The sequence below is a fragment of the Coturnix japonica genome, chromosome 1 (assembly GCF_001577835.2).
Source record: "Coturnix japonica isolate 7356 chromosome 1, Coturnix japonica 2.1, whole genome shotgun sequence".
Classification (NCBI taxonomy): Eukaryota; Metazoa; Chordata; class Aves; order Galliformes; family Phasianidae; genus Coturnix; species Coturnix japonica.
Genome location: NC_029516.1, coordinates 55,526,507 through 55,548,972, shown reverse-complemented (window position 1 = coordinate 55,548,972; position 22,466 = coordinate 55,526,507). Strand labels below are relative to the sequence as shown.

Sequence of the window (22,466 nt, the reverse complement as noted above, 5' to 3'; positions counted from 1 at the left end):
GGCAGGGAATTAAAGCACAACAGCTGGGTTCATGCAGGAATTAACATACAGTGCTGCCTGATGACAAATACACGCAGTTCCTCTACTTGCAGAACAAGAACCACAGCATGCTTCAAAGCAAAAGAACAACCAAAACACCTCACCACCATGAGCTGGACTACACCAGTCACCTTGCAACTGGATAGCGCCACCTCCTCATTAAATCACTTAATTACTCAAGTACTCCTAGCTTGCCTGAAATCATACAGAAGCAAGGTTTAGCAGCAGCAGTATTTAACACTGTGCCATGAAACACCCTCCCTCCCCTTGCTCCCCAGTAAAAAATATAGAGGCTTCAAACACAAAAGAACACACAGACCTCACTTGATTTTTTTGGGTTTTTGTTTTTTTCATTTTTTTGTATTTTTTTATTTGGGAAAAGTGCTTCTTACAAAAGGCAGCTGCAAAACATGACATTATAGACCTCGGAACAATTTCTCATTCCAATTAAAAGTGAAAGGAGAGGCAGTCTAGGGGACAAGAGCAGCAGGAAAACAGATCACGGGGCATCCACAAGTCAATAAAAAAAAAACAAATAGCAATAATGTAATGCAAGGTTAAAATTCCTGTACTGGAGCTTTGGTGGCAATGTAATTTCTCAATGCAAATTACAGCCAGAAACTGCATGACCGACTTCCTAAGCGGTAACTCGCGTAAGCTGAACAGCTTGACCAGGCAACCTGCCCAACTCAGATGCTGGAAGGCACACGTACCTTGAACCAGCCGAGAGGCACAGAGATTTCCTAGCAAAGCTCATGGCTTACGTGGTCACACCAAGTTCTAAAACTGAAAGAGCAATACAGCTGAAGGGGCCTCTCATGTTCCTCTGACCCCACTCGGCTAACCGGACTTCTGCTCCTGCACAACCCTAATGAAACACATGAAAGAGAGCTGGTGTATGAGGGATCGTTGCCACAGACTGAGCTGAGACCACTAAACCAGTTTTGTGTCCGAATGGAGGCTAGACTTCATGCACCAAGAGGGGATGGAAGGTGGTCTTGTTACTTAACTTACACAGAGTCTCCCCATCCTTGAGGTCCAACTCTACATTTATCTGTATATACACATAGAAAGTTCTCCTTTCACTAAGACATTATCCTTTCATGCTAGACACAGTAAAAACCCGGAACATTCACACCTGGTTCTGGTTACACAGTAGTAATAGTAATGTGCAAGTAAACAAGAGTCCAAAAATCACAAATGAAGATGTGTACATGAGGGGGTTGGAACGGAGCTGATGCCAGAAAAGGATTATTTGTATCTGGCCTGACGTCAGAAATATTGATACAGAGACAGAAAAGAGGCCATCAGCCAATTTACATCCCCACTGCATGGCCACTGCTCATTTTTGTATCTGGGCTCTTCAAAATGAGTGTGGAAGTCCTGTAAACACTTTAACCCTGGAACTGGGTGAGCTCTGTTGGGTACATAGATGAAGCAACAAATCTAAGCTAACTGTTTGACAGTTAAATTCATTTTTACAAAAACTAAGATTTTAAAGATTTCTTGTTATTTGTTTAGACAGAGGAAAAACAACACTCTTGGGGTGGGAAAGGATGGGAGGAGACAGACCCTGGGTAAAAGTTATTACAACAGCACCTGGAATTGATAGGCCTGCCTAGGAGAAACACAGGCACTGCCACAACACCACAGGTAAGTAATAGCTACTGCCTGAAGCCAAGACGACAGTCCACACTCCACTGTCAGGTGCTATAGATCCAGGTCATAATAATCTTCCAGCTCATCATGAAACAAGTCCCACTCGTCCTCGGAATCCGTTAGCTCATCATCACCTCCTGCTGCCAACAGCATGAGCAACATCTCACCGAGCTCAAAGGTCACCACTTCGTCCTCATCGGTCTCAAATGGGTCACCATTCTCTCGCTCCTCAATGAACTCCCAGAACCGATTCCTCCGCTGGGCCTGCAAGCAGAACACAAGCATTTACCCAGGTGATCAAGAGTGCAAGGCAAGACCCTCCCCACAAGCTGACAAGGTTTAGTTCCCATGTACTTTCTGTGCTTCTCCTTCAGGGTGACACTAACCTCCAGTAGAACTTACCCTCATGTGCTCTTATTAATGCTGCCCAACATTTCATCTCAGTATGTCGATATAAAAGTTCGGCCAATTCACTCCTTCCATTTTTGCTCCCATCTCTCACAAAATTTAGACCACCCTCTCCTTCAAATTCACTGCTATACAGAATTGTCAGAAGTTAGAGAAAACCAAGTTCCCCTACTCTCAAGGCAGCTGATTTAAAGCACATCCCTTTCGTGCACACTCTGTACAGAAAGGCTGAAAACTAGCACTAACCCGGAATCTACTTGCTGTACCCACTTTGGGTCTCTGTGGCTCCTCTTGGCGGCCATCAGGATACGCGTGTTTGTAAAAACAGTTCCCTCCAAATGGACAGCTCCCACGGCCTTCATCGAAATATCTGCATGGCTTGTTGCTGGAAAGGAAAACATTGCAACCGTTACTCACAGCAGACCCAACTAGACTTCAGAATTGCATTTACCTACAGTCCAAGAGGATCTCAAGAACCATTTGAAGATGAAGGCACTTTGTCAGTACAATGCCTATGCAAAGAAGTGATGCATTACACAGCGTTCATACCCAAGACGTGTGTGGGCTGATGCATGCATGGGGACACTGATGGCTTCCACAGCACAAGCTTGTATTACCTAATGACTAGGCCACCAGTGTTCAGTGTGCTAAAGGGAAGACTGAGGTCAAGGTACAAAGGAGCAGCTTAGCGACTGTGTGGTTGCATGCACCTGTGGGTGGAAAGGCAAGGATGTACATCACACATGGGATTGGAAAGGGAAAAGCTTTACACTGATACCCTTCTTCTCCAGGTGTGTGTAACTTCTCCAGCCTCACAGCTTGAGAAAAAGCAGCAGTGCTCATACCTCATTGCCTCCTTGTATTTTTGAATGAGTTTCTGCTTCTCTTCCTTCTCCTCCACCCAGTACTCACTTGGAATGACAAAATTAGATGTGATCCGACACTCTGGGCAGGACCTGCGGAATGAACAGACCTTGCTGTAAGACTCCACATTACAGGGTGCTCCCACATACATTACAAGTCATGGCATATATCCATCTTTAAAGACATTTTAAACCCACTTGCTATATGTGTTTTTCAGGCTACATTCTGTCTTAAACACAAAGATAACCTAAGCTCAATGACATCAAGAACTCAATGTTAAAGGCAGATGGTCAGTCTGTATCAAACCTTAAAAAAACACACAGACTCCTTTTTCTTTAGAATTAAATAAATTTATTTTGATTTCTCTCTATATATGTATGTATATATCATCTATATATGACTGGATTATTTATTTATTTATTTTAGGGACAGCCTTTAAATGGAGAAATGGTTTGCCAAGTGATTAATGCACTAGGGCAGCTAAGAACTAAGCAGCATATATACTGAACTGGTTAATCTGTTATCAGATTTCTGGCTGGGTGTTCAAGGCATAAACAGTAACCAACTGACAGCATGCTAAGTAAGTAAGTGAAAGTCGCTTCCTACCGTGAAGTGAGTTTTGCAAACTTAATCCACATTAACCAAATCGGGGTGTAAACATTATCCCTAATAATTACTTCACTTCCAAACTGAAGTTACTAAATTCTTCCACAGTAACAAAGCACAGTTAAAATGGGAAAGTGTCTCACTTTATAATCTTGCTCTCAAACTGTTTAGCACTCCTCCACTTGCGGATGCACTTGAGACAGTAAGTGTGGTTGCAGTTGGAGAGGATCCCAAAGCGGCGCTCACTAGGATTAGCTTTTTCATACACCACCTCCATGCATATCCCGCACACCATGTCTTTACTACGTTGGACGGCAAATGAAAGCTCCATGTCCTTCTCGTGAGCTTCAATGCAAGACTGGAAAGGAGAGAGAAAACAACTGCAGAGACAACTGGTCACCTGGTGAAATCCAAACAGGTTTTTAAGCTCAGTTCACTGAGTATCACTTCACTGTTTTACATAAGGAATGGAAAATGATAAAGCTGCAGTCTTTATCCCTAAAAAGTGCTGCTTAGACAGTGGGAAACAATCAATTCACAGTTCAAATTCCTTTCTTTAGACATTGCTTTAAACATCAGAAAGGCAATCTGGAAGACCATCCAGTTTTACTAGGCTAAGAACAAAGATTTAGTATCTTCACGCAGACTGCTCTCCCAGCACAGATAAGGAAGCCCAGCTGCTTTTGAATACGGCACTGACAGGAAACAGTCTGGTTTACAACAGGAATTTCATTCACTGCCCAACTCGCATGCACCTTCAAATAAAAGGGAATAAATGACAAGTGACTGCAGGGAGCTAGGAAGCAATAACTTGGAGCTATTTAACACCAGACAGCTGTCTGCTTACCTTGATGTGCTGGGATCTCTGTGCAGCATCAATTGGATGCAAGACCTGCAGTCCACACATATCACAGACGTCCCCATGGATATACACGCAGTTTTCTCCATAACGACATTCTCCCACCGCAGCATAGGGGCACAGCTGCTTCTTCATCTCCACATCTGCTTCCTGCTTTTCATATTCTTCCTCAATCACCATTTCTTCCAAGGGTACTTCAGTGCAGGAAGGAGCAGCTGGGTACAGAATTAAGGATGGGAAGCAAAACATTCACATTTAGAGCAAGAAGATAGATTTAACGAAAGAAGTTAAAAAAACAAAAACTCTTTGGGTGACCCTGCTCAAGCTATCCAAATGGATTAGAAGAAAAGCAAGGCTCGCTTCAGTCCAAGTTCCACATACCTTCAATCTGAACTAAGTTATTTTCTGACTCAAGAAAGCAATACCGATTTCTAATGTAATTTGTTCATCTTTCAATTCAGACAAGACTAAAGCTATAAAGGCTTCGGTGGTCAGAGCAAAATCTATTTACAGGCTCAGCCTTTGCTAGAAAGTCTCACTAACTACATTTTTATGCTAACTATGGTTCAGCAACAATTAAGTAAGGTTAAAAATCACTCACTGCTTTGAGAATCAGTTCTTGTCCAGCTGGAATTGATTCTCAATTATCCCTACTGCAATTACATCACTGAAGCAATAGCGGTGTATCCAGCATAAAGAAATGCCAGTACAGAAACACTACATCACCAGTTTCTCAAAGGCAGGTTAATCAGCATGATGTTGACCACAGCTCCATGTGGCTCTGTGTCTACTCTAGATATTTGCAAATAAAGTAAATAAAACCCATCCGAAACAGATATCCAATCTGCCCTTGTTTGCTCAAGCAGCAGTAACAACAACAAAGAAAATCACCAGTACCGCTCTGTTTCCATTCCCTTGGTTGTCATTTTTGCCAGTGCTTTTTCTTCATGCCGTTAAGATTTTTTTATTATCGTTTTTAACTTTCTGAGGAGGGAGAGTTTAGTAGATCACAGGATTCACAGACAGAAGGCTACTAACCAGAGAAATACAGTTGAGTTTCAAAGGATCCTACTGCTACAGCACCTCTTTGAAATGGGGCTGGCAAGATAATCTTTTGCTCAAGGCAATCCTATATCCCTGGAAAACGTATACTTTGAAGCAGAGGTACACTTGAAGCTTTTCTTAATGGAGAAAGTTTCCAGAGTCACCTGTGCTCCTCTGAAGGATATCCTTTATAAAACCTTTCTTGATAAAGTTTTGACAAAGAGCTTCTTAGCTGAGGTTCTTTTGAGAAGAAAGGTTCTGAAGTCTTATCCCCCAAAGACTGACTTACAATCCCATTCATTTTCTACGCTGGGCCACAAAAAGAGAGAGCAGAGCTTCAAACCTTGGCAAAAATGAATATACTGAATTATTTAAGGAGCAACAGCAAATAACACAACACCACCACTAAAAGCAACAAGCAGAATATGGAGTGTAGCTAGTAAATTCTAGCTAGGTACATGCTACTACCATCCTTGTGTCCAAAGCACAACCAGTTCTTGTCATCTAAAGGTCAAGACATTAAGATATAGCTCTGTGAATGGCGATCTTTAATAACGCCTTCAGGCACTTTAAAAGTACGACATTATAGGAGGGGGAAAACATGCTGAAAGTGACCTCATTTTTCAGTCCCAGTCCTCCATGCTTTCCCAGCACTTCATCTCAGCTACAGCTGTATTTCTATGAAAATGAAATCAGTTTTTTTCCTTCTTGTCTTACCTTTTCCACAATCTGAAACCCTACATGTGTAACTCTTGAACCTACTGCACTGTTTTGCTCTATCTTTGAAAGTCAAATTAGAGAAACTTAGAAGTCACAGTCTCAGCAGTTCCACATCCAAACACTCCTCACTTATCTTCTATGATTCTGCCCGCTATTTTCAAAGCCACTACTCTTCAGTAGGTTAGATCCCAGAAAGCTGACCTCCCATTCTCCATTTCACTTGGAAAGGACCTGCAATATAATCCAGTTTCATTTCACAGCCAAGATGGGTGACTAAATCATTCTGGGGATTAAGTTATGACTATGGTACAAAGGTAACATAGCATCCCATTGCCTTACACTCAACCTACTTTCAACACTCAAGCCAGTTTCAAAACTCAGAGTAATACTACATGCAAGTCTCACTTCAGTGCTTTAGCATGTGCTAAAGAGTGCACTTTTGAAAACAGCCTCACTACAAACAACTCCTGCTTTTGACACTTCGGCTCTCATCATGCAACAATCTCAATATATGAACCGGGTAAGTTTTGGACCAAACTGAACAATGCTAAGAGCACATCTGATGCTTGAGCTGCAAAGAGATCTTCAGCCCACAGACCCAGACCGTAGCTATGCCAACCTGAAAACCGAGCCAAGAAACAGCTGCACTGAGAAGCGCAATGTCTCTACCTCTGCCAGCAGATTCATTCAGCAAATCCACCTGTTTATATTGAAGAGCTACATAGAGGTTGCAAGCTTGTTAAGTTTTAGAACTCTCTAATCATGCCGCATTTTTAGAGCCCAAATGTATATGGAAAATAATGAGGCTACTAGCTCCTACTAAAGTGGATGATAACAGAATTTCTAAGCTGAGGAATATCTCTCAAGTTCTGAAAAACTCAATTAAGGCATTAAGATATTATCTACTCTGTCAAGATGAAGCTGTGCCCATGAAGTAAGTAGCATTTGCTTTCAAGAGCTTGCACTCTCCAGCTTCAGTCTACATCACATTCAAACGCTCAGCTCTTAGTAGGATTATTCCAATTACTTTTGTTTCCCCTTATATGGCATACAGAACAAAAGCACTCTGGTCTACTTAAATCCAACCCAAATAGTTTAACGAAGTATTTTCCACACAAAATTTTCCAGTCTTCAATTTATGTAGCAGGACAGGTATATACTTGATTAGAATATCCTATTAGAAGACATTTTCAATAAAACCACGACACTCCTTCCTGCTGGCAGGTCCATCATTTAAAAGGAACATAAGTTTCTCTACAGTGAAAGACAGCAAGTATGTCTTCATTCTGCGGGAATTCAATACACAGAATCTGAATTGGGAAAGAATTGTTTTAAAGCATCTGTTTCTTGCCTCAAAAAATAAGGAAAACCAAGAATTCAATCTGACTGACAGTCAGGAGCATTATACTCCAAACACTAACAAGACTTCTGAACATAAGCACTTCCAGACAATCCTTAAACTCTGCAGTATCATAATTTAAGAAAGTTATTAAGCCTTAGACCAGCTACAAAGCAGAATCTTTTATTCCTTTAGTGACGCTGTTCAAAAACTCCAACCTGTGGTATTAAAGGCTAAACTCACCTCCTAATCAGCCCGTGTGGATACCCCATCTCTGGAGACATTCAGGGTCAGGCTGGACGGGGCCCTGGGCAGCCTGAGCTGCTGGGTGGCAGCCCTGCCCACAGCAGGAGGTTGGGACTGTATAAGCTTTAAGGTCCCTCCCAACCCAAACCATTCTATGATTCTCTGTAGAAATTATAAGCAGATACCTCTCAAAACACAGACATACTATAGCAATTAATGTGAAGCTCAACAAGAGTATCTACAACCCTCTTTTTGATGTTTTCAGACTAAAATCTTTATAAAAAATACCTAAGCAACATTCCTGAATATTTGAGTTCCACTTTTTTTTCCCCTCTTTTCTCTTGTACTCCAGATCCACACTCCTCCAGACCATTTTCCTGATAATCCCAGGGAGATATACATACACAGGAAGATTCTCTTCTGTATATCTGAACTTGATGCAACAGACTTCAGACCTCCAGAATTCTAGAGGAAAGATCTATGCCCTAATGAACCTTCGGTAAGGAAAAACTGATGCAAGACAGAGGTCAGATACCTGAAGTTCTAAAAATACTGAAGGAAAGTAATCCAGCGCAGACCAGTTAATTATCTTCAATTCATACACTTACTTATGCATTGGAACAATTCTTAACAAGCACATACATCTGGTAGTCAAGAAGGCAAACTGCACTTTGGAGTGCCTTCATAACCAGCCAGTCAAAAAAAAAAGGCAGTCTCCCACTGCATTCACTGCTGGTGCAGCACCACCTCAAATACTGAGTCCACAATATAAAAAGGATGTTAAGATACTTGAATGCATCCAGAGGAGGGCAACAAAGCTAGTAAAAGGGCTGGAAGGCATGTTCTGTGAAGAGAAGCTGAGCACACTCTGGTTAGCCCTGAAGTGGTCAGGCAGCTGGACTAGATTCTTGTAGGTCCCTCCCAGTTGAATTATTATCTTTTATTCTGATCAAAGCAGGAAAGAGCAACACAATTCAGTGTTGCGCTTATATCTCTGCCATTCTACTACCTTCAATTACTTCAGAACATCTGGCAGCTGTAGCAGTGGAACAAGCATGGAAATGTGGTGCATCTGTACCTAAGAATTGAGTATCTGAAGAATTGTCACTATTTTGTTCACTGAGCTCGCTGTCAAGATACAACGCTTAGTCGCAAATCAGAATCATTTGCATTAGCAGAATGTCCTGTCTAATAGTAAAAGACAAACAATGCTAAGTAGTATAATCTGAGCACTATGTAACAAACCTTATTCTGGGCATAAAATATCAGGTTTTGTTTTAATCATTATTTGACTATTCCTGGCCATACGTACTCAGTTTTAGAGAGTCTGATATTAGAGATTAGACTAAACACATGCACCCACTTTTTGCCTGAATTTGATATCTTTGTGCAACCTTTCTGCAAGGAAAGTAAATTATAGGTATGGCATGTTAAACTATCTGGGCCAACATGATGAGCTTTTGCAATCTCATTCCCCTCATGAGCCATCACAGTACTATGAAATCAAGTCTCAGAAAAGTAACTACAATAAATGATCTTCAGTTTCTGGTCTGGATCGCTATGGGAGTCATGAAAACAAGTACTTGGTTAGGAGTCATCTGACAGGAATCTGCACCTCCACTAGACATCTTTCACAGTACTCACACAATTTACATCCTTATGTATACCTGGTTTTAGAACACCGATACAGCAGTAAGAACTGATTTAAAATGATCCTACTATTCACGCCAGAAAAAAATCAAGTAGAACTTAACAAAAAAACAGTTGAAGTGATTCATACATATGGACAGCTGTACTCAATAAACCAGAAGCATTAAAATAAATGCGCTACACAGAAACCATTGACCCTTGAGAGAAATTTACCATTACCCCATGCTCAGCTTACCACGTCCACAGTATGGCTGCCCAGGAACAAACTCTACAGCATTCACCCAGTCTTCAGCACCTACTCCAGCAGCTGCCAGGTCTATATTTTCATCTTCTATCTCAATAATATCTTCTTCAACAGTTTCGGGGAGTGATGCGAGGTCTGAGGATACTGAGGGATAAGGTTTTTCAGCTGGATTCACAGTAGTCTCTTCTTCTTCCTGCATCAGCGGCTTGGTGTGTTCATATCTAACAAGTTAAAAAAACATAATGTCAACCCCTAACAAGAAAACTCCCCCACAAAGCTGCCTGAAAAATTGGAAGCAAACCAATTTAGATGTTAACACGCTATAGTGAAGATCTAGGAAAGGCTTGGAAGAAAATGCCAGATGACCCTTTAAGAGAATCGAGTCCACTTGCATAACACGTCAGCACTGCCTCAGGAACCCTATTCCTTTTTGTAAGAAATTGAGCGATGTATGCAATTTTCATTTAACTTACAAAAAAATGAACTTTGACTACGTCCCAAATTGCTCATTACCTACTACATATGTGCAGTATTTCTGAATGAAGCAAGTTAATTTAGCTTTTAAGAGACTAAAGACAGATATTGCTGTCCTCAACTATTCAATGGGAAGGCACAGAAAAGAGGGAGCCACTCTTCCCAGAGATGTAGTGATAGGTTAAAGGCTAATAAGTTTAAAGTGGGAAACTACTGTAAGTTTCTACTGTAAGTTTACCATGAAATCAGTTAAATGCTTTAGGAGATGCCCAGAGAAGCTACACAACCTTTATTCTTGCAGATACTCAAAACTTGAGTGGCCAGTGGTCCAGACAACGTGACCTAAACTGAACTGTCTTAGCACCCTGCCTCAATCAGATGTTATGTTGGCTTCAGTAATTATTTCTAACACCTTCTTCAATTTACTGTGGAAAATGATGCTCAGAACACTTTGATCCCTACCACCCACAAACAACAGATAAGTGCCATTTCTCTCAGAAATCTGCCTTCCAGCAGCTAGTACACTAAGAGACATAATCCATTTTCCCCCACAGAGTCTTAGATATCTGCTGACTAATTTCAAGGATAAAAGGAGGGAATTCTTGGGAGATTATATAAAACCTTTAAGCAACTGTGATTCATTTGCCTTGTGTCGGGTTGAAAACAATTAAGCATTGCAGCTCTTGCATATTGAAGAAATACACCCAACCAAATGTCAGCTCTAAAATCTCAGTGATGCTATGAAGCACAAATTAAAAGGCAAGCCTGCAGTCCTCTTTGTGAGTGGTTTCCAAAGCAAAGCATGTCCACCCCAGGCATTATACAAGATAATCCACTGGAACTCAGGAAGAAAATAGTAGGATCTTTTAAAATCTAAAATTATACTAAAGAACTCAAGCTTTTAGTATAAAATGTATGGAGCAAGGTTGGTGCTCTTACTCAGTTTGTATGTCAAAGGATCCCCTGTCACACACAGTACATACGGTGTCCTGAAGGAAGAGCAGGTGTGCCACAACGTGGAGGGACTAACAGCAGTGCCCTTGCTTGCTTGCTTTAGTACACTGATATTGCAGTTTGCATCTGCCTTACCAGACAGTCACAGATTACATTATCCATTTTTAAGTTAAACTCTCACAAAACAAACAAGAGGTTAAAAAAGATTTCTGCAAAGTAATTGTGGATTTAAGAGAATCCCAATGATGTGAACACAAAACAACGATATGACATCAGGTCTGATTAGGTTGCAGTTGTTTTTACCTTCGTCATGTGGTTGAGGAAGAGCTCAGACTAGAAGAATCAGCTCTGACAAGAACTTCTAGGGGACACAGGGCTAGGGAAAGGGATGCAACCAAAATTACTGAGGGGAGGATTTGAAATAGATTCACTATTGTTCATGATTCTTGCCTTAAGCGTATGTTGTGTCTTCAGATATTTGACAACAACAGTATTAAACCATCGCAGTGACAGGACTTGATCTAAGCATCCCAAACAGGAAGATAAACTTCTATAGTTGTTTTTTGTTTGACAAAAAGCTACATACAAATCAGAACGCTTGTTTTCCCTGATGGCAGAAACAACACGTGGAAAGCAACATATCAACAAACACAAGTACTTCTCTGTCAGCAAACACTGCTGGGAGACAGAGAACTCTGCTGAAGATTGGAAGAATCAAGTACTAGAACAAGCTATACAATGTTCAAGGTTCACAATAGAGGTGACTGAAAATATGTTACTAATAACGCTTCAGCTTATGGCATTCCCTAGATTATGTTGCAACAATGAAATACATGAACTGCATTTCTGTAAGCCACTAAGGAGACACATTAGAGATGTATTCTCAACAGTTAAGCGAGTACTCTATTAAAAATGATGTTTTACAGGAAAAGCTGGGTGAGTTTAATCACTGAAGGAAGAGCTGCATTAACTGTAACAGTATTTCCAGGTAAGAGTACAGGGATAGAAACAAGTGAAATTCATTCACCGCACATCATTCATAGGAAAGATACAGCAAAAAAGCTGGAACAAAACACTATTGTGCCATTAATACTGTTAACTCTACAAAACTTGAACATTTCAATAGTGAAATCTTCCAATGCTTTGTAATGAGAAAGGGAGCGGTGAGGAAAACCTTTCGTACCACACACTGGTTTGCTGGTTATTTCATGATAAGTCGCTTAACAGTTCTAAAGATGAGTTGCACATTTTTTCTTTCACAATACAACAAGTGCTGCTTATCTGTTGACCTACTCTGCAATGAGAGGTAGCTGTGCCCAGTATGCTACCCAGTAAACATCTTCAACAGATAAGCACAATTAGTCCCTTTGAGGTAGAAAGGACGTTTTGTAGTACACTTAATTTCTTGTGCTGTGGAGATGACTGTTTGTAATGGTCTCACTACCATGGTGAGACAATTTTATTGTCAAAGACAATGCAGGTGTGTTACAAGTAAATATTCTTGCAGCTGTATGTTGAAAAAAGCTTGGAAACAGTTTTGTAACACATTTAAGAATCTTCTAACAGAAGAGTTTCAATAGGCCTTAGATTCACTAAAAGCCTTATAACAATTGTTAAGTCCAAGTATCCACAGAAGGAACTTGGAACCTGACCTTCCAATTGCCATATCCAAGTGATAAAACTGATGATTTCCAAAGATAATGAGGTATATGGAACCACAGCACTCTCCATAAAATTATAGTTTTAGTGAGAGTACAACATTTTCTGTACAGTTTATAAATTAAAACAATGTTTTAAAAATATTTTAATCTTTATCTTAACCTAATCTTATGTTGCCCTTGTGGCCAAGAAGGCCTACAGTATTCTGGGTACACTGAAAACAGTGTGGCCAGCCAGTCAAAGGAGATGATCCTTCCCCTCTACTCTTCCCTGCTGAGGCCACATCTGGAGAGCTGTGTCCAGTTCTGAGCTCCACCATTCTAAAAAGACAAGGATCTCCTAGGATTCCAGTGCGGGGCCACAGAGATGATAAATGGGAGATGCTTCAGGCCCTTTGAGGATAGGCTGACTAACCTGGGTCTGTTCAGCCTGGGAAAAAAAAAAAAAGACTGAGAGGGGATCTGATTAATGTTTATTAATATCTAAAGGGAGGTGGAAGGCAAACAGATAAGGCCAGGCTCCTCTCAGTGGCAGTTAGCGATAGGACAAGCAGCGATGACCTAAAACTTGAAGTTCTGTTCTAACATGCAGAAGAAATTCTTCTCTGTCAGGGTAACAGTGCACTCAGGTTGCAGAGCCTCCTGTAGAGATATTCAAGACAATCCAGACACCCACCTGTGCAACCTATTGTAGGGTACATACCATGGCAGGGCACTGGACTCAGTGATCTCGAGGCCCCTTTCAACCCCTGCAACTGTGTGATTTATTTTATCCATGTTTTATGATGTGTGTAATGTAATAGTAACATAGTACATCTGTATAATTTAGCAGCAAATATACATCCATTAGAGGCACATGCTAGAAAGATTCACTTTCTTTATTCCATATACAAGTAACAAAAAGTTTGGAGACCACTGATGTACATGACCATGAAAGTAGCACTTGCAGACATACAGAAGACTACAGACTTACCTTCCATTATCTTTCTTATACATTATTACAATATACTAAACATGCAGGAAAAGCAAACTACAGCTGCCACATGAGGTCATGATGCAAATATTTAATCACCCATAGGAGCTACAACAATCAACAGTCTTAAAACTCTTGGTAAGTTGTAATACAGAGAACTTCAGTGACAAAAAAGAACCCTATGCACTTATAAAGCTTTGCTATGCTAGGAAAGCATTACTTTCCTTTATTCATTCTTTCATTTTGTTCTTCTCTTTTTCAACAGTACAGGTTAATTTATGGCCTCTCAATACAGGGCTGATTTAGACGGGCATTTTAAAAACCTACATGACTACAGCCTAGTTACTTCTTCAAAAGTGACAGTCTGTCAGAACAGCAATTTCTGAAGAGAGATGCAATACAAAAAATCATGCCTGTTTTAACGTAATTGTACAAATGTTAGTCATCAGTTCAGCTAGTCTGAACGTAGTCCCAGATTTCCTTTCATCTACACTCATACCATTAACAAAACAAACCACAAACAAAAACACACCTTGACAACCACTGCTTTTCTGAAGGCTGGTTCTCTCTTTACCTCACATAGTAAACACTATCATCCTTTAGTAAGAGAAAGCCATTGGTGAAATACACTGATTTTTGTAGAACTATGAAGTTTCGATGCTGAGCTCTCTACCTAGGAACTCCAAGTGAAGTTACTCCTACAGCACAGTGAGTAGCATCTCTTTACCTGCAGTGATCTCCATAAGCACAGCATCCACGCTGATAATACCTGCACACCATGGCAGACTGACCAGTGGACAGGTCGTGAGAGTAGCGACAGTTGTCTCCTTCCTTGCAGACTCCATGCATGAAATACCTGTAATACAGATGATTACTGTGAATTAAGAAGTACTGAAGCTGTAAATAGAGTTCTGGGAAGATAAGTTGTTTTGTAAATCAAGGTAAGCTGAATTAAAGGCATTGCTAACGGAACCATGTCCCAGCATAAGCATACAGATGAAATAGTCTTAAGGACAAAATCTTTTCTATTCCAGTGAACTGCAAAATCATTGAATAGAATTGTTTTTTTTTTCCTCTTTTCTCATAAATGTTAACCTAGAAAATGTAAGCTTCTTTAAATGTACAACATTATAACTATTCAGACTTCACACGAGAGCCATAACCGAACATATTAAAGAACACTTAACCAGAGCGAAGTATTAACCAACTTCTCTGCCTTAAGGACTTCTTATCAACAATTCAGCTTACAGAAAGAAGCACTGGCCCTCAGATAGGAAATAAATTACAAACTCTGAATTAATTATCAACATCTACCACACAAGAAAAAATTGTTAGGGTTCAGGTTTCACTCAAACCCTTAGCCTGCCTATGAAATACAGCTTGAGCAACGATTCAGAAGCCCATTATACCCTTTTAAGCTCATCCTGCTGCTGAAAGGAGTAGGTCTGTCCCCCTGCTCCACACTGCTTTGCATGGGCGCTGTCACCCACACAGCCAGCAGAACCAGGTCCTCTCCAAGGAGATGATGCCCCGTCCTTGGAGGTGTTCAAGACCAGGTTGGATGGGGCCCTGGGCAACCTGATCTAGTAATGGTGTATGTTTGGTGGCCCTGCCAGGCAGGGGGGTTGGAACTACATGATCCTTGAGGTCCCTTCCAACCCGGGTCATTCTGTGATTCTGTGAGGTGACTGCACAGCCACCTTGCAGTTCACCCAGCATAAAGGACAGCTGGATCATCTTCTGCAGCATCAACTAAGAGGAGAATGGCTCTTCACAGAGCAGCATTTGAAGTTGATATTCCTAAACAAAGGGTCTCAAAATCTTTGAGCTGCACCAGCTTCTGGACAAGTATTTAAGGCTGCTGTAAGGCAAGAAGTCATAAAACAGAGCAAATGCTTCACCAAATTACGTAAGCAAAGCTACATTTGTAGTGCAACACTAGGGAAGAGCTGTAACTTGAAGCAAGTCTGAAGAATACTGAAAGAGGATGTGCAAAGCCAGTGGTGCACTCAAGATACTTAGTAAGAGCAGGAGAGCTGAAGTGGTTTTATAAGCCACCAGCTGACACTAACAGTCAGGCTGCAATTGATGCTTTCAAGGTACCACCTGTCTGCACACTGCAGCTACACAGCAAACCTGATAAGAAACGTGATCCTCCACAGAAATAAATAATCAAAAGACCAGCTGACACTGTGCAGGCTACTCTCCCCAGGGACACAAGTATTCTAGTCAGGTTTGCCAGGTGGCTGCACCAACCGCCATGCCAGCACACACCCCAGGAACTGGGTATATACCAGAACTCTCCACAGCCAGCATTCCTCACTGCAAAGAGCAATTAATTCCATCCTCCTCTCCTCCACAAGCACACAAACACCACCACAACACGCTTGTCCATTCACAAACACACCTCAAAGCCAAAAAGCAGCAACTCACGGACCCATGAAACCAGAACCTAACTGGAACTTCTGGATTCCTTTAAGGAATGAGATTTACACCAACAGGTCAAAATTAATTCAAGCTGTTAAGTTACCGAAGAACGAGCTAGGAACATTTATCTCCACCCTTTGCTTGTTTCAGCACAGCGCTGCTTCTCCCCCATGTGTCAGGGCACGCAGATTCACAGCCACCTGCTGACTCAGATCAAGGAGCTGCTCAGATGTAACCTGACATTCCTTCTGCCACCCCTGCGGTTATTTTTAATGCAGCTCAGTTCACAGCTCAGAGCCGTGTACAACCACCCTGCTACTCCAGCCATTGGGCTGAAATAAGCAACTAAAGGAAAGGCAACAGTTACAGCGAGCACTTTGGCTGAGAAGCACTTTGTCAGTGTAGCTTACTCTGAATACTGAAGCCTTGGAACAAGGCTTTCCCACTGCTGGTTACTTAGAGGAAATGGAGGTTCGAGGCCCTTTCCCACCCTACATCAAGAGGCTACTTTGTAAACACAGATCCTCTAGAATTCTGAAACTAGCCGCAGTGTGTTACATCAAGATAGTACACTGTAAAGGGGAAGAAAAAAACCTGAAGCACACACCAGCTTAATTTAATTGCCATCACTTTTGCATTGTGTGCCCATGCAGCCAGCTCAGCTCCATTCAATAACTCAAGTGAGAGGAAGGAAAAATCTCTAAGGATTACACCAACTCCACCTCTTGCCCAAAGGAGGCAAGTTTTTACTTTAACACCACAAAGAAATTAACATTTTACATATGAAATTGCTGCATTGGGTTAAAACATGCTTTGGTCATACTTGAAAACCAGACGTGTTAAAGCATAGAATGCATTATTTTTGGCTTGACACATTAAAATGTGAAAGAACATCTTCACACATATTCAATTGTAAAGTTACATACTGGCAATACCAGCCTTTTGTTTATGAATATAGGGAAAATGGATTCTAAAAACTGAAAGCTGAACAGGCTACCTGCCTCACTCAGTGACATGCAGAAGGACATCCCAACTTTGCTTTCTGTCAAACACCCAGGGAACAAGCAGCATCTGATCTGAAAAAGATAAACTGGAGCAGGATAAGTATATAACTGCACTGACTCTGGGTGTCTTCACACAGCAATGCTCTGGCTTTCCTAGTCAGATATAGGAATATAAAGCGAGGCTGCACAGGTTGAGACCATAGCATGTCCCTCCAGTTCATTGCAAGACTGTACAAAGCTATGTGGTACCAACACATGGAACAAATGTTACCTTTTAAAGATTTTATTTCCCACTGTCAGAAGGTTATTACTTCTACTACCTGCCATAAGCTAGAGCAAAAACATGTATTATGACTTCACTAAAAAGACAATAAGAGTTGAAAAGACAGACTGCTGCATTCTAGAACCTTAGCACGTACTAGCTGCTTTCAGATCATTTCCTTCATGAGTCCTCACATGTGTAATCCTATTAGTGAAATCACTATGTAAGATCTCTTCCCCACAGCTTTGGAAGGTTGCAATGAGTTTGCTTTTTCAGGTGTGGCTTGTCCTTTCCTTCAGATCCACTTCATTCTGCTATCACTCAACCGCATATGTTGATTAAACCACTGGTTTCATTGAGAATGTTACACCCAGCCACAGAGCTGAGTCTCCTACAAGAACAGCAGCTCTGCCATCGCTGGCAGATGGGAACCTCAAAGGAACAGGCAGCTGCACCCGCTGGCTGCTTCAGGAGTGATAGAGGCAGAGAGCTCCTGGCAAGGGAGGCAGCTGAGCAGAGGCCAGGCACGCTGCTCTAACACAACACGTGTACGTTCAGCCACGAGCAGCTGGCAAAATTCTACAGGAGTCAGCAACCTTATAAGAATGAAGAAAAGACAAAAGCGATCTTAATAGCATTTACCTGCTTGTCCTTTCCTTTCCATAACCTTCTTCAGCAAGAAGATAGCGGGAGGTGCCTAGAAGGGAGCTGCTAAAAAGTGGTAATGCGTGCAGGTTTTTAAGATGCTTGTCCACCACACCTTATCCCCATTGTTACACCAAATCAAGTAGGCCTACCCACGTGCTTCAGATTCTCTTTTCTCTTTAATATAAAAACACCACAATACCTGACCTAGATTCTCAGAAAGAACACTAACTCTCAAACCATACCATGTAGCTGCTAAAGGGTTTCAATTCTGGTCAGTTACTGAACGCAATCTGTTGATGTACATCAACTTGATGTGCTGAAGTACCGCTGCACGAGATCTGGAAAACTCAATTATCTGGAGCTAGCAGCATTATCTTTGGTTTGAGCATCAGCTACACCACCGCTCAATAAAGTTTCTTTCATGTCTGCCTAAAACAGAAAGGACAAAGACATTTGATAAGGGCTCCTGGTCTTTTTCTTATTCTAGACGTATCAGTAATGGAAGGATTATGCAAATATGAAGCAAGTTGTCATAACCTACTGAGGAACCAGATGAATTTGTTTTTCACTTTGAGCACTAAACTGGACCGGCAGAAAAAGCAGAAGGGCAGCAATTGCAAAACCACAAAGTCTTGGAGAAATCAAAGCCCTTCCCTCTCAGTCTCTGCATCTCTTGCTCCAAGACACCAATCTCGCAGCCAAGGGCATCACCCTGATAAAACAAGCAGCAAGAACACCCTCTAATTCTACAACTTCCCACTTCAGTAATACAGCTGTATTCCTTCACCAACCTTAAATGCCAAGTATTCATATCGAAGATACTCCTGTTAGCCTGAAGTTTTCCAGGCAGTGTTTGCTGCTACCCATACGATGATTCAGATAAAGTTACAGATGAAAGGAGCTCTGCAGTATTACTCAGAACAGAAGCCATTCCAGACACTGCAGTGAAAAAAAACTCGATTCTGAAATGCTTTTAACCCTTTCGTCTCAGTTAAATCCTCCAGCTCACTGACAAAGGTAAAACAAAACTTAAAGAGTAAGTGCGTTCTCTTAACAATCGAACAGGAACTCCACCCCACTGAAACTTTACTTAGAAAAAACGAATTCTTATTACAGGGTCCCAGAAGATTTGGTTGAATCATTAATTTCACTTCAAAGGCTGAGAAAAGCTCTGCTGTCTGCAACTGGAAGGGGCCGTTGAAAACAAACAAACAAAGGAACAAACAAGCACCGGGGTAGCTAAGAGGATTAGTCAAAAAGAACAATGGAGAGGCTCATTAGGTCGAAAGCTGAGATCTTATTTTTGTTTAAGCTCACATTACAGCATAGGAATGTGCTCTTTTGCGATGATTAAGCTTTCGTGAGCGTTCTGAAATAAAATATATTTGTCTGACAAGCTCACTGCGTTGTGCAGGCACAGATCGGCTCGACTCCTCTGCAGTCACTATCTGCAATCAAGCGATTTGCTGTGCCCGAGCAAATACATACAGCTCATCAACGCACTTCCTCTAATTAGGCTTTTCAGTCTTCAGAAACATAAAGCAAAGGGAGCATTGACCTCTACCCTCGCAGCGCACTGGAGAGCTGAGCTAAGCACCATTCCCAGCCATTTCCTAATCTCCGCCCTGTGCTTAACGGCCTCGAAGCAAACATTAACCTGGCTATTCACGACCAAAGCTCTTTGCACGCAGAGGAGCGCTCTGAATTGAGAAATGTTTCCCAGATGAGCACGTTAATCACGCGTGAGGCAATGCAAACAGAGTTAGCAGGGATGCCTCACACACCGCAGGGCCCCCGCAGCAGCACAAAGGGATGCAGTCAGCACGGCTGCTGGGAGCCGAGCACCGGCTCTCCGGGCTGCTCTTGGCACTAAGGGGAAACGGTGCACAAAAGATCTCACGTTAGAATCTAGAGCCTCCTTCCCTCTCCGAAAGGAAAAGGAATATCTTGTAAGCGATTTGGAAATCATCCGATCGGGAACATGCTATGTTAAATGAAATGTAGAGACTTAAAAATAAATAAATAAATAGAAGGAGATGCTTCTCGAACCCAGGCTTCGATCATCCGTTTGCGCCATAGGAAATCCTCTACTTCTATCTTTGCAAGAACCGCTTTTCGCTCCTTTCAGCCTGCAGTCCCAGTTTAAAAATAGCCCCTGTGGCAGCGCTGCGACATGCGGCAGGATCTGCACGCTCATCTCCAGGACATTTATCGGAAATGCGGTATGAGGGGAAATGCAGATGCCAAATGACGCAGCGTGCTGTAAGGTGGGCATGTAAGGTGGGCAGCGTTGCCCCTCGCCCTATGGAAACAGGTCACGGCGGGCTGCGTCCCGTGAAAGGCCTCGCTAACATCCGCGCTATTAAGACACCTAAAGCCCGATTGGGTCTCGCTAACCCGGCTCTCCTCGCAGCCCCGCACCCTACAGCCCCTTTCACGGTGCCTCAGTAGCCCTGCAGGCCCGGAGGGCAGCGCTGCCCGCTCCCCAAGGGCGAGGCGGGCGCGGGCCGCAGCGCAGGGCCGGCTCCAGAGGGCGGCGCAAGGCCGCGCCGGAAGTACGGGCCCCAGCGGCGACCTCGCCGCCCGCCGGGCCTGCACGGCCCGCACGGCCCGGCCCCGAGGAACGGCCGCGTGGGGTGCGGGGTGCGGAGCGGGGGGAACGCGGGGGGGAAGGGCCGCCGCCCCGCCCGGCACGGCGGGCAGCGCGTACCTGCAGGTGACCTGCTTGGTCCAGCCGCCGCCCGGCCCCAGCGCGAGGGGCGGCACGGCCGCAGGCCCGAAGATGGTGCCCGTCGCTCCCGCTGCGGCGCTCGGCCCCAGCACCGCCGCCGCGGCGTCCGCCGTTGTTCCCAGAGCCACCGCCTCAGCCATGACTGTTTATCCCACACACCGACACTGCGCCGGAACTTCCGGGAGCGCATCCTTCCGGCCGGGCGGGCCTGCCCTTAGCCCCGCCCCCTGTGCCCGGCGGGGGCTCTGATTGGCGGAGCGGGCGGAACGCGCACTCCATCCAGAACGTTCCCGCCGTGCGGCGCGGCCCTCACACGGCACAGGGGGGAGGGGCGGCAAGGGGCGGGTTGGGCCGGTTCCCAAGGACGGGGCATCCACAACCTCCCTGGGCAGCCTGTTCCAGGGCATAACCACTGTGTTAGTGAAGGACTTCCCCTTAACATCCAACCTAAATCTTCCCTCTTTTAACTTAAAACCATTTCCCCGTGTCCTGCTATTGTCAGCCCTTTCGAAGAGTTTACTCCCCTCCTGGGTGTAGGTTCCCTTCAGGTACTGAAAGGCTGCAATGAGGTCACCCCGCAACCTTCTCTTCTCCAGGCTGAACAAACCCAACTCCCTCAGCCTGTCCTCATAGGGGAGGTGCTCCAGCCCCCTGATCATCTTCGTGGCCCTCCTCTGGACCCTTAACAAAATCTCCATGTCTTTTTGTACTGAGCCCAGCTTTCCAGCCTGTCGAGGTCCCTCTGAATGGCATCCCTTCCTTCCACCGTATCGACTGCACCACTCAGCTTGGTGTCATCAGCAAACTTGCTGAGGGTGCACTCCATTCCCTCATCGATGTCATTAATAAAGATGTTAAAGAGCACCAGTCCCAAGACAGACCCTTGGGGGACACCGCTCGTTACCGGCCTCCACCTGGACATAGAGCCATTGACCACCACCCTCTGTCTGCAGCCTTTCAACCAATTGCTTATCCATCTAGTTGTCCACCCATCAAATCCACTTCCCTCCAATTTGGAGATGTGGTGAGGAACCATGTCAAAGGCCTTGCTCAGGTCCAGGTAAATGACATTGGTTGCCTTCCCTTTGGCGCCAAGGCTGTCACTCCATTTTACGACCTATTGCTTTTAATCTCAGCTGCCCCTCAGTCTCCTGGTGCTGCCCTATGTGTTTCAGCTGTGTGTTACAATGAGCTGTCGGTTCTCCCACAGCTAAAACAACGATTACAGCTCATTTACTCATATGCAAGCATTCTATCTATGAAATCAGATCTTAACTTCATATTCTAATTAGATTCTGGTGAACATTGTGGTGTGCATTCCCATCTCCACGTCCTCCATCACATGTCCCCATTTACCCAATACAAGGTTGAAGAGCTTTGAGAGGAAGAAGCCCGTGTCCTTGGTGGGACTGGAAGGAAACTGTTGGGTTTTCCACTTGGTTTGAAGAGGAAAATGGTAAATAAAGAAACACGCTGTTACCGTGACTTACTGATACCACAGACTGAACTGGGTGTCCGTGGCTTGAGATTGTATTTTGATCTTGATTTGAAGAGAAAGATGATGAACCAATGGATTGCAGTAAAATCAGATGCTGTTGAATTTAACATAACAGTAATACATCTGTAATTGCTTTTGATAGTTTTATGTTGCACAGAA

The 22,466-nt window shown here is 43.2% G+C and overlaps 1 protein-coding gene across 2 annotated transcripts; it reads right to left on the bottom strand.

The window, feature by feature from the left end:
• Positions 1-363: 363 nt before the first annotated feature.
• On the bottom strand, positions 364-21,010 carry MKRN1 (makorin ring finger protein 1). 2 transcript variants are annotated; one of them, XM_015866977.1, is made up of 8 exons: positions 20,789-21,010; positions 14,465-14,593; positions 9,670-9,899; positions 4,424-4,650; positions 3,720-3,934; positions 2,952-3,062; positions 2,353-2,491; positions 364-1,962 (listed from the first exon to the last, which is right to left on the bottom strand). In XM_015866977.1, exons 1-8 carry the CDS (start codon positions 20,947-20,949, stop codon positions 1,750-1,752), a joined length of 1,425 nt encoding a protein of 474 aa, XP_015722463.1. In that variant the 5' UTR covers positions 20,950-21,010; the 3' UTR covers positions 364-1,749. The 2 variants fall into 2 exon arrangements, with proteins under 2 accessions (XP_015722463.1, XP_015722473.1); XM_015866987.1 differs by having other exon boundaries at positions 2,377-2,491.
• Positions 21,011-22,466: the final 1,456 nt, after the last annotated feature.